Genomic DNA, 12,542 nt, shown 5'->3' on the forward strand with positions numbered 1-12,542 from the left:
CTGTTAACAAGATTAGTACAGTTTCAATTACTAAAATATTTGTATACAATATATTTAATCTAAAATGTAGAAATGTATCTGAGTTCAGAGATTTTTTTAATTACTGCTAACTTTTCCATATGAGTAGACATAATAATAGCTAATTTTCATCACCAGCTCATTTAGAAACACATAGTGACTTTGAGTCTTCTTAATCCAACTTCCACACCGAAGAGTGTTTTCATTAGCCTGATCTGGTAACTGTGGATTTTCAGATGAGCACATAATCAAATAAACCATGTTACCAGTCAATAACTTACTACTGCATTATTTTTCATGCAAAGAAGGCAGAAGAAAACCCTAACATATATGGGTTTTAATGAACGGTGAAATGCTAATCTGTATTAAAGAAACCTGTAACGGGGCGTGCAGGTGGTGCAGCGGTTAGCGCGCACACACCCATGTATGGAGGCCTTGGTCCTCGACGCGGCCGACTGGGTTCGAGTCCGACCTGTGGTCCTTTGCAATGTGTCTCTCCCCTCTCTCATACCCCGTTTCTTGTCAGCCTATTGATGAAAAATCGAACCACTAGAGCAGCAAAAACAAAAAAAAAAGAGAAAGGGATGTGTAACTGTGCCTTGAATTGCAGGGTTCCCAACCGTCCAGTGATCAACACAGCAATAGTAAGCGCCACAGTCCACAGTGAAGGTCCACCCTTTCCTTCAGTCCTGGACCCACCCATCACCTTGGAGTACACTCTGCTGGAGACAGAGGAGCGGACAAAACCAGTCTGTGTTTACTGGGACCACTCTTCCTCGTGAGTTACCTGCAGTCACATCCATGATTGGTGGCTAAAATGTTATAAAAAAAAATTTTTCACAGGGAATTCGTTCATAAATGCTTCTGTTTTAGCCCATTTTACTGAAACCCTGTCTGGTTTAGGATTGGAGGTACAGGCGGGTGGTCCTCCAAAGGCTGCGAGGTGCTAGACAGGAACAACACTCACATTAGCTGCCAGTGTAATCACATGACTAGCTTCGCTGTGCTGATGGACATCTCCAAGAGAGAGGTAGAGTCAGGAGGTTTCATTCCAACCTTGCCGCTCAGCCTGTTCTGCAGCTTAACCCGGTGACTTTGGTTTCTTTCCCAAACCAGCATGGCGATGTCCTCCCACTGAAGATCGTCACTTACACCACAGTCTCCATCTCCCTGTTCCTCCTCCTTCTCACCTTCATCCTTCTGTGCCTTCTGCACCGACTCCGATCCAACCTGCACGCCATCCACAGGAACCTGGTGGCGACGCTCTTCTTCTCCGAGCTGGTCTTCCTGCTAGGCATCAATCAGACGGACAACATGGTCAGTTGGTGTACAAATGAAGATATAAACATTTGGGATGTTTACTTGTTCTCAGATCTCTAAGTCTATAGGTTTGATAAATACATTTAGCTGCGAAGAAACAGATTTCTGTGTCTGCAATGCAGAAATGGAAATGTTTTTAATTGCTAAATATGCACACACTTGTGTGTCATTGGATAATCTCTGGCAGCTTAGTAATCAGAGGACAGGTTTGGTCCTTGAATGTCTTAAACTTTTCTCTCTAGGATTTTTGTAAGATTTATTCCTTAGAAGTTCGATCACTGTGGAAGAAGATCAATTTTTAGACTGGCGTTTCTGTGATTTGGCTTTATGCTTGGAATCCACATCCTACTCACAGACTGAGCCATGTCACCTTTTTTAGATTTGTGGTTATGTTTAGCAGTTTTTTATCAAATCTTCTTCTATTGCATTGTTCACAAGGCCATGAATCAGTGCAGACTTATGCAGCAGAATCAAAAATAAAATCACGTGGAGTTAAGGGCTAAACGATGAAGAGTCCCAACTTTTATTGTGCTGGGATTTGACTTTGGATGTGTCTGGCTATCTGTACGTATATAGAATATAGCTTCTAATTAGAGCCATATTAATCTATTTTCTTGCCTTAAGTGGAAGTTGATCATTTTGAGTTTAAGTGTGTGAGTGTGTGTGTGAGTTCAGGTTCAACCTGTGGAATGTTGTCAGTCTGTGCCCGAGGCAATATGCTGCAAGATTTATAATCAGTCAGAGCAACTTCTCTGTTTTTCTTTCTCTGATCTCTGCAGACATACTTAGAGTTGTTCAAATGTATTATAAAAGACATCCTCTGACTCACAACATTCCTAAATAGATAATTAAGATGGAGGATGAAGCAAAAAAGAAATTGAAAGGGAGAAAGGCAAGAGAACAAATCATTAGATCATCAACTATAGTTAATTAATTTTCAATGTCTTAGGGGTATTTTTCTACATCTTGGAGCCAATGTGAGGCAATGTAAAGGCTGGAATTAGGATGATAAAGTAGTTAAGCTTGAGGAGTCTATTAACCTTTCCTTTCTTTTGCTTGTTTTTTCCCCCATATTGTCCTTTTCCTTCCAGTTTGTGTGTACCGTAATAGCCATCCTCCTCCACTACTTCTACATGTGCACTTTCGCCTGGATGTTCGTTGAGGGTCTGCACATTTACCGTATGTTGACCGAGTTGCGAAACATCAACCATGGACACATGAGGTTCTACTACGCCATTGGCTGGGGCATACCCGCTGTCATCACCGGTAGGAAGAATTCAGAGACAAGGCAGTTTCTATTGCATCTAAATAAAAAATAAATAAAAAAATGGAGCCTGTTTGGACGACAGCCTCATAATAGATATTTTGCTTGAAGATATTAGCACCCAAAATGTGCTTTGGAAGGGGGTTACTACCCGATCTGTCCAATTAGGAAGCAAGATCTGTACCGTCAGTTCATTTGCGCATGCGCAACCAGATATACATCCGGGTGGCCCTTGATTTCCTTTTGTAAAAAATACCTAAATTATGTTTTTCCCTCCTTAAAAAGAGTAAGTGTACTCAACTATAATGTGTTAAAGGTTAATCATGTATTTCCTGAGAAAATAAATGCCTTAAAGTCCTTTCTGTTTTATCACTCATCTGTGCCCGATTTGTAACAGAAATGGGATTCTATGCTACTTCAACTTTGGATTTAAACATAAATCTAGTCTTTTAGAGTTTTATGTTTCCTTCCTATTTAATATTATGGTATTTAGTGTGGAATCTAAAGAAAGAAAAAAAATGCAGGTCAACATGGTTTAATCTTATTTTGCCAGACTACTCATGTCCGATGATGACGTCAGACAAGCAGTCTAACGGAGAAATTATAAAAAACTTCAAAATTGTCTCAAAAAAGTCATAAAACATTTTTAAAGATGTGTATTAGCATTCTTTAGTGAGTTAAGGATAGAAATAAGTAATTCTAGTACCATAATTACAATATTTATAGAAAACCGGATGTATATCTGGTTGCACCTGCGCAAATGAGCTGTTGGTACGGATGCTTCCGGGACGGATCGGGAAGTGACAGGGGGATGCAGAGGACATGGTTGCTATTTAAAGGTTAAATATTTTCTTACAGGAATTTACAAGTAAAATGTCATAGCTAATATCATTAGCTAAAGATTTGGGGATTTCGCCTGGCTGTTTTGTGAAAAAATATACGTTAATTTTAGCTGTAGCTATGGGGGAGTTTAGTAATTTGTCTCAGGTGTTAAAGTTTATTAGGATTCATACTAAACATGAATCTAAGACCCACATCTCAGAATGAGAGAGATGTCTGAAAGAACTGTAACTTTAAATATTTTGATGTTTGGAAAAATAATGTTGCCATATTTATTTTTCTGTGTAGGTTTGGCAGTCGGCCTAGACCCTCAAGGTTACGGAAACCCAGATTTCTGCTGGCTTTCCGTTCATGACACTCTGATCTGGAGCTTCGCAGGACCCATTTTCGTGGTCGTTCTTGTACGTGCATGAAAATAATTTTTTTTTTCATATAATGCATATATCACCAGATTTAGTTTTCATCCAAAATCAAAAAGTAAATTCTTTAGAGAATGCTTTCACTTCTATTTCTTTCATAATATTCAATATATCAGATTATTTCTTTTCATTGCACCTTAAAAGCAGGTGCATCAAGGCAGCTATGTACAGTAGCGTTAAAAACTAATTGTTGTTTATTTTCTCCTCATTTAAGGTGAATATAGTGATCTTCGTTTTAGCTGCGAAGGCTTCCTGTGGTCGAAGGCAGAAGGTTGTGGAGAAATCAGGAGCTATGTAGGTGTCTTAGCCTCTAACTATTCAAGGTAGATCAAAGCATCAAGTCATTTATGTAACCTCACTTTTTTTTTTTTTTTTTTTACTCAGTCCTGCGCTGCGTATGGCCTTTCTCCTCCTGCTACTTATCAGCGCCACCTGGTTGCTCGGCCTCATGGCTGTCAACAGCGATGTAATGACTTTCCACTATCTGTTTGCTATCTTCAGCTGCTTACAGGTAAAAATATGTGACCTTTTAAACCCAAAATGAATCCTATCTGTGATTAGTGAGCTTACACATGTTTTTTAATGTCTTCAACAGGGAGTCTTCATCTTCTTCTTTCATGTGATCTTCAACAAAGAAGTGAGGAAAAACCTCAAGAATGTCTTCACAGGTAAAAAGACGGTCCAGGACGACTCCAGCACCACCAGGGCGTCCCTACTTACCGTAAGTGGATTTACTTTCATTATTCAGGAATGCACTTAAAAGCTAGATGATCTCTAAGATGTAAAATCTACATTTTTTTCAGATCAGTCTGCTTTTGTTCTTTATCCTCAGCGCTCTCTCAACTGCAACACGTACGCAGAGGACGGCCCGCTGTATCGCACAGCCATCGGGGAGTCCAACGTCTCCTTGGACAGTACACTCAGGTCAGCCAAGAGCCGCAGCAGCTACCTGGCTTACGCACACAGGTACACAACTGCCACTGACCGCATGGCTGCTTTTACTAGAATCCTGCATGATACGTGTCGCTATATGGAGATTTCTGTCTTTGTTCCCAATTTTTTCTGCTTGTCTGTCAATGCATCATATGTCTCACACTTACTAATACACACAAAGCCCTTTGCAAGCTATGCTGGCTGTATGCCATTTACTCCTGATTTCTTTATCCAAGCTGGAAAAACTGACTAAAAGGAAGTAAAAAGTTTGTTTACCCTAAATTTGAGCCAGAAAATAAGATGATCTGCCAATGAAATAAGTATTTTTTTAAATAAGATATTTAGATATTAAGCACTTGAAATAAGATTAATGGTTATTTTTCTCATTTTAAATAGAAATCATACTCTTCCATTGGCAAATTTCCCTACGTTCAGAATAGCTGACAAAATTTTTCCTTATTTCTTTCTTTTTCTGTCACATCATGCATGCTGCTGTATGATGGTACCTGCATTGAATGACCATGCTTTGATTTTCCAGTGCATGGCTTGTTGCCCCATAAAAGAAAAACACACCACACAAATGACAGTAAATTCAATCTTAATAAAACCTACTGTGTAAAAAACAAAAAAAACAAAAACATAATTGTGTCTAGTTACTATTTATGTTATGAGATTTTGAGTGTTTAGTGGAGCATTATCATCCTGAACACCAGCAATGTAATGATTTGACAATTTAGCAAATAATGATGCAATAACATTTTCTCATAAATGTGTAAGCAGTGATTGGAATTGTACTCAAAACAGTAACTACTTCTGGTAACTTTTTAGTTATTTATTTACTTACTGCTCAATCAAAGTAACTGGTTACTAGCTAAAGTAACTATCAAGTTACTTTTTATTATCTAAAATGTAGAAGAAATTTGATAGCTTTTCATTATTGCAATTCTAAATACAACTAAAGACTTGAAGATGTTTGTTATTAATTAATAAATTAATACATAAAAGGATTACACATTTAAAAACAGTGAATACTAATCAGAAGTATTTTTACATGTTTGCTTTGACTATTGTAATGTAGATATAGTGATTTTTTTTTCTTTATGATAAAAGAACAATAAGGTGTTTTAGAACTTTATATTTTACTTTATATTTTTGCAAGTTGACAGTTTTTAAACAGCTATAAAATAGGTATGAAGCTGAAAAATCCTGCTTATTAAGCAATTCAACAGAAATGAAATATAGGCTACTTTGCAGCAGAATTCAAAAAGGATTACACTATTCCATAAAAAAAAAACCTGTCAGAACTAGTATATTTCTGTGGAAAGAAATGTAAAATATGCAAGCAACACCAGTATAGCAGTGAGGAAAAGTACGTGTAGATTAAAGGCAGCCGGTTGTCAGTCAGTGTTGATATGCTGCGGAGACGGTGTGTTTATGAGAATTCACATTGATTGATCGAGTTGCTGCATTAATTTCAGGAGATGCAACAGTGTTACCATTATGTGAAAAGTATTTACTTTTTCAATGAAAGACTAACACAGTTACTTACTCCGTTATTATGTAAATTATGTAGGTTGCATAACTCTTTTTTTTTGTTTTTGCTTTTGCCTGAAATCCAGAAGACAAAGAGATCTTACTTCAAAGTTATTACCTGAAATAATAAAAAAGAAAAATAGTCATTTATAGACCCAATAATTTACATATCTGAGGTAAGGAAAAGAATTACACTAAAAATGCTTAGAACATAAAATTATTTTCAAGTTTTATCTTACAAACACAACTATGGAAGGAGAGCTGCTTGATTCGTCATAGAATAATTAGATATGATGACTATCCCATCTACTGTAGCTATTTTTAATTTTCAAAATGCAGAAAACCGCAAACCACAAGCTCATTTCAAGAGATGCAGTTCAGTTTTTTTTTAAAGAAACGGTTAGATCCAATGAACGCTTTTCAAATTATTTCTAATGCATGGACTTTTTATTATTGTGGTTTTAAGACTTTAAGACGAGATGGGGACAGTTTCCGTTCAAGTGGGACATTTCCACCTTGTCCCTGCAGCTGTTTGTGAGTCCTCAGCTACATCCAGAAGTTTCTCTCTGATCAGCCATCAGACAGCATAGAGTCTCTGGTTGCAAATTTTTCCCTCCAGCAAATTTCTCAAACCTGAAATAAACGGCTGCAAGAGAACAAAAGGGAATAAAAATGCCATTCCAGACCTGTCAGCTAGTAATTTACGATCAACAGGTAAAGGTATCTAAACCTAATTTATGCTTTGGATTTAACGGCACTAACTGGTTGCTCAAGATTGAAATTGCACCCGTTTTGGTTGAACAATGAGTTACCCATAAATCCTCCACCATGGGTAGTATTTGATAGTAAATGCTTAAGGTTTTTACTTTCATCAGACCCATGGACACTTAAAACAACATTTTTGTTTTAGTCCTGTCAAAGCAAACAACGGGAGCTGGTGTTTTGTAACAAGAGATGTCTGATGTTTCACTCTTGATCATTAGTTTTCAAAAACTACAAGCTCGGGCTTGAATCAACTTCCAGTAACGCTGTACTTCCCCCTAAATACCTCTGTATCTTCATTCTTCTTCTCCCGGATCTCCTGGATCTCTAGGGAAGAGTCGGGTCAGAAGCCCAGCTCATCAGGAACGGCTAAAGGACACACAGATCTTGATGGACCCCTTTTCCATCGAAATGGCACCAAAGGAGATGGTGAGGGTTTTTTTTTTTGTGCTCATGGATGATGTTGTGGAAAAATTGTCTTAGTTTTAGTGCTGGAGGTTTATTATGTTTTACTACCTTCCCTGTTCCCGGCAGACTCTGACTCAGACAGTGAGATGTCTGTCGACGACGAACACAGCTCCTCCTACGCTTCCTCCCACTCCTCTGATAGTGAGGATGAAGATTTAGATGTCAAGACTAAATGGAACAACGAGAGACCCCTTCACAGCACCCCTAAAGGTACCATTGGTAAAACTGAAACTTGTTAAAATATCAAAGTAAATAGAGAATTTAGAAAAGAAATGTATTGCTATGCGCATATTATGAGGCATAGTAATAGAAAATTGAGTGGAAGGACAAAACTGAGCAAGCAACTGTAGGGTTATAAATATCCCCAATTCACAACGCAACGCATATCATCTCAAGTCAATTTACAGAAACAATACAGTCAGATTGGTTAAAATTTTCCGTCAAGGAAACCAGTTGATATCATCCAATCATTGAGTTATAAGACATGCTCACCCCTTGATGAGCTTGCGGAGAAGGATTTCGCTCTCTGTTTGCCATAGTAACAGAAACAAGACTACGCTAAAAAACATGCCAATCCTTAACATCATTAAACAGCTCAGCTAATATTTTATTCAAGAATGGTGTTTAGGCCTAACAGGAACAGACCAGATGAAGCTACTATGACAAGAGAAGGCAGAGAGAACATAGTTATAGGTAAAAATTAACTGATGCTGCGGAATGAAGACTAGAAATAGGATGCAGCAGAAAGATAAAAAGTGGCCCCTATGTTCTCCAGCAGCCTAAACATATAGCAGCACAAATGTAGAAAATGATTACGGATAACCTAACTTAACTATTTTGGATGCATGGAAAAGGTATAGCCAGAGCTTTATCAGTTTTGAACAAATTGATTAATCAAATCAGTAACTGTTACTTCTTTATTTAATTGTTATAATATTTCACATGTATTTCCAGTATAAGAGGTGCAAAAAAGTTCCAAAGGTAGGAATGTTGCAATCCAATCCCAAAAATTAGGCTGTTTGCCTCCATCAAGTTAAAAAAATAAAAATAGAAAAATAAAATAAAGGATTAGCTCCTCTACCATTAATGGTAGTGATTTTTTGACAGAAAATGACACATTTTCTGCCTATTTTCTTTTTCAAACTAAAGGAGACACTTTATCAGTTAATTTAGCCTTCAGGCAATGTCATTTGACGTGCTCTGTTCATGACCTCTGCTCTTAGAGCTGCAAAGGAAACAGCTCAATCAACAGTTAATAAATGTTTTGTACGCACATGAATCCCTATGATGACATCAACATATTTAATTTAACCTAACTACTATCACAGAGAGACACATGAGAGTTATTTTAATTTTGCAACAAAGTTACTGATTTTTCTCCCAGTTTTATTTTAAAAATATATATATAATTTTAACCTTTTCTCTGCATGCCTCCTTTTCCTCATAGGTGATTCAGTTTCCAATCATGTAAGACCTTACTGGCCAACAGGGGGCACCACAGCTAGTGACAGCGAGGACCCAGGTGGGACAGACAGGCTGAGGGTGGAGACAAAGGTGAACGTGGAACAGCATCCGGAAAATAAACTGAACCACATCGGTGAAACGGAGAGGGAAGCTCCCCTGGAGGGAGACAAGGAGATGCCTGGTAACGGCAAAGACCTGGCGCCTCCTGGCCAACCCAACAGCAACCACCAGCCAGAGCAGAGGAAAGGTAAAGTAACGCACCTGTGATGAGAAGTTTAACGACTCAACCTCAAACGCTCTAACCCGGTCGTTCCTACTATTCAGGTATCCTAAAGAACAAGATCAGCTATCCTCCTCCTCTGAATGACAAGAATATGAAGAACCGTATGAGGGAGAAGCTGAGCGACTACAGCTCCCCCACCATCACCTCTCCCCCGCCCATCAACAACAACAACACCTCGGGCCTGCCTCCCTCCTCCGTCAACATTATGAACCCCTCCTCCCGGCCGTCGTCGCAGGCCTCCAACGACGGAGCTCGCCTTGGCAACCACGAGCGCGGATCTCTGGTGAAGCCACCCATCACTCCCCGCCCTCAGATTCCCTCCGGTCCACCACTAGGGGGCATCTATCGGGAAACCAATGGGGGTGTGGCCATGCACTTAAAGACCGGGACAGTGAATGGAGGAAACCACTCCGACTCAGAGTAAGCGATAAACTGCGGCATGCAGCAGCAATTGTTTGACACAGCTTCTTCGCATGACTAACATAGCAGAAGTAGTCATCGTTAAGTTAACACCTTCATTAATTGAGCAATAGGAAGCCTTAGTGGTGGAGTGTTGGCCTAGTGGGTTAGAGCAGTGATTGCTCCCCAGGCGCTGCACAATGGCAGCCCGTTACTCCGTAAGGGGATGAGTTAAATGTAGAGGTAAATTTCTACAATGTGAGATCAATAAAGTTTAATTATTCTTATATTATACACTATATAAGGCTGGTCATTTAAGTAAGTGTAATATAATATAGCTTTTTTACACATTTCATCACATTATAGCCACAAGCTTCAAAGTATTTTAGAAGTTAATGAGACCGACCAACAGAAAGTAGCACATAATCAGGAAGAGGAATAAAAATGACACATGGTTTTTACAGTTAAGAGAAAATAAAACCTAGAGTGTATTTGTGTTTAAGCCCCTTTTACTCTGAAAAGACCAATGGAAAGAACTTTCCTTTGAAGAATCTCAAAGGACTTTAAGAGAACAAACAAAAAGATCAAGAAAATTGTAGAGACAGCATATTTTGCTTGTATATTTAGGAAAAAACTTGCATTTCTCCTCTAAAATCATGCTTTATTCCAGTGCTTTATAAAATCCCAGTGTAATGCATTGAAGCTTGTGGTTGCACCCTGACATAATGTGAACATTATAAATAACTTTACCTTAGCATGAAAATGATGCACCCGTCCTGCTTAGCTGCTGCACGAGGACCTCCTGCATCCCTGCATCCATTTTTCACCTTGCATGTTCTCCTTTTTCCCTCCTCTCCCTAATTACTGCCTCCCTGCATCCCCTCCCTCTCCTTTCTCCCCGCCCGCCAGTGGCAGTAACGAGACTTCAATCTGACTCGTCAGGGAGTTCGAGACTAGCCCACCCCTGTGAGAGGAGAAGCCTGCAGACGGGACGTGAGCCGAGAAGGGAAGAAAATTAAATCGAAGTGAGATGAAGATGGAGAGAGGGTGAACTTTGGGTGATCTACCCGCCTGTATCCCTCTTTCATGTTTAAGCGTGCAGTATTAATGGCAGACATTAGGAATACCTGGGACACCAGAGATAAGGATATGAGAGAGAATAAAGGGAAAAGTATAGGAGAGAAGACGTGTGCCAAAACCACAACAAAGAACACTTCCAGAATGAATGATCGGAGGATTCTTGAGGACATCTGCCAGAGAAAAGTCTGATGAATGATCCCAAGCTGGTACATTTGTAGTCCAAAGGGATTTAAAAGACTACAATCTCTCCTCAAGGGTCAAACACAAACTGTTATCAACGAACGCCTTTGAGTCCTGCAGTTGGGGGACGCTTGCATCGAGGATTCCAAGGTTTCTAAAGAGCCTCTCAGTGCAGTGTATGTAGAGTGTAATTACGGTGTAGATATTTTGTTTTTTAAGTGAAGAAGAAATAATCTATTTTGTATTTCAGCTGCAGCCGAGAACAAATGTGTACACTTTGAAAATAACATTTTAAAAATGCCTGAAAAATGTTGGGAAGACGACTAGATTGTGCCTTTTACAGTAGGACTGAGGCCTTATTCACTCACACCTTACAGGTTTTCATGGTGGTATGAGAAATCCTGGCTCAATTCACAAGAGAGGAGTGGTTTAAATGTTTTTTTTTTTTAAACAAAGCCTAAATCTGCCATCTGATGGGACCTGCCTGTTTGTTAAATAGTGGACCCTTCTGGTAAGCAAAGTTACAAATTACAAATAAAGCACCTATGGATTCACCTTTATCATTCATTTCATCCTGGCACTGTTGGATCTAATTTATAAATCCGTCATCTCTTAATAGAAACCCAATTTCCCTGTATTTTGCAGCTCAGTACAGCCAGTTTGTTTTACACTGCTGTTGATAAGTGTTTTTTTGCTTTTGTATGATCTTAAAACACTGGAAAATGTTTTGTAAAATTATGTATATTTATTTTTTCATGTTTTTTAAAGACACTGGAAAAAACCCAACAAAAGATGATTGTGATTAAAAAATTAAAAACAACCTTATGAATTTTCAAGTGTTTGGTTCCTTCTTGTGTCTGCTAAATAAGACATAGCTGGTACAAAGAAAAACAACTGGTAAGGATGACTTAGTTTAGCAAAATCTGAGATAAGCCAACATCAGTGTCTGACCATACTAATATGGGTTTGTAAAATATAAACAAACTCCTAATGATTGTGGAAACCCCTCCCAGTATACCGACTGTTATGTTTGAATGCTTTTGTTGAGGCAGACGTGAGAACTTTCTGCTTTGCTTCTTTCACTTGGAGTTTTTTGGGTCACAGGTATTTGTCTTTAGGTTGATTTTGTGTTTTTTTGAAAGGGATTCCACACGATGCACATTTTGCTGCGTTATAGTTGTATTCCAGAAGGGATTCAATTCTTTTTTTCCAAGAAAATGTAAACACAATAACTTAAAATGACAAACATTTAAAGCAAAACAAAAATCTTTTTTTTTTTTTACAACTAACTCAAAAATAAATATTTGATCTTAATTTAAGATTATTTTATCTATCTATCTATCTATCTATCTATCTATCTGTCTGTCTGTCTGTCTGTCTGTCTGTCTGTCTGTCTGTCTGTCTAACCAATCATTTCAATATGTAGGAGACACATTCTTTGCTCTCGATCTATCGATCACTAAATATTGAAGAGTTTTTTAGAGAACCAACTGTTCCAGGTTACACTACAGAATCTTAGTGTGATTAAAGTGCAGACTTTGACTGAAACCTAAAGTTGGAATTGCCAGCTCATTTCAGC

General features: G+C 38.5%; 1 protein-coding gene across 4 annotated transcripts in view; it reads left to right on the forward strand.

The window, feature by feature from the left end:
* celsr1 (cadherin, EGF LAG seven-pass G-type receptor 1) overlaps nt 1–11,776 on the forward strand; it is a 97,481-nt gene extending 85,705 nt beyond the window's left edge. Inside the window, exons 24-37 of one of the 4 annotated variants that reach the window (XM_015397527.1) lie at nt 629–796; nt 922–1,048; nt 1,135–1,335; nt 2,430–2,604; nt 3,731–3,843; nt 4,076–4,155; nt 4,246–4,372; nt 4,457–4,582; nt 4,694–4,827; nt 7,421–7,518; nt 7,624–7,767; nt 9,005–9,268; nt 9,346–9,724; nt 10,646–11,776. In XM_015397527.1, coding sequence (XP_015253013.1) covers nt 629–796; nt 922–1,048; nt 1,135–1,335; nt 2,430–2,604; nt 3,731–3,843; nt 4,076–4,155; nt 4,246–4,372; nt 4,457–4,582; nt 4,694–4,827; nt 7,421–7,518; nt 7,624–7,767; nt 9,005–9,268; nt 9,346–9,724; nt 10,646–10,673 — 2,164 coding nt within the window. In that variant the 3' untranslated portion in view covers nt 10,674–11,776. Of the gene's footprint in view, nt 1–628; nt 797–921; nt 1,049–1,134; nt 1,336–2,429; nt 2,605–3,730; nt 3,844–4,075; nt 4,156–4,245; nt 4,373–4,456; nt 4,583–4,693; nt 4,828–7,420; nt 7,519–7,623; nt 7,768–9,004; nt 9,269–9,345; nt 9,725–10,612 lie in introns of all 4 variants that reach the window. The other 3 variants (XM_015397543.1, XM_015397535.1, XM_015397554.1) reach the window with 3 other exon arrangements.
* The last annotated feature ends 766 nt before the right edge of the window (nt 11,777–12,542 follow it).

This window comes from Cyprinodon variegatus, unplaced genomic scaffold, assembly GCF_000732505.1.
Source record: "Cyprinodon variegatus isolate N-32 unplaced genomic scaffold, C_variegatus-1.0 Scaffold28, whole genome shotgun sequence".
NCBI lineage: Eukaryota > Metazoa > Chordata > Actinopteri > Cyprinodontiformes > Cyprinodontidae > Cyprinodon > Cyprinodon variegatus.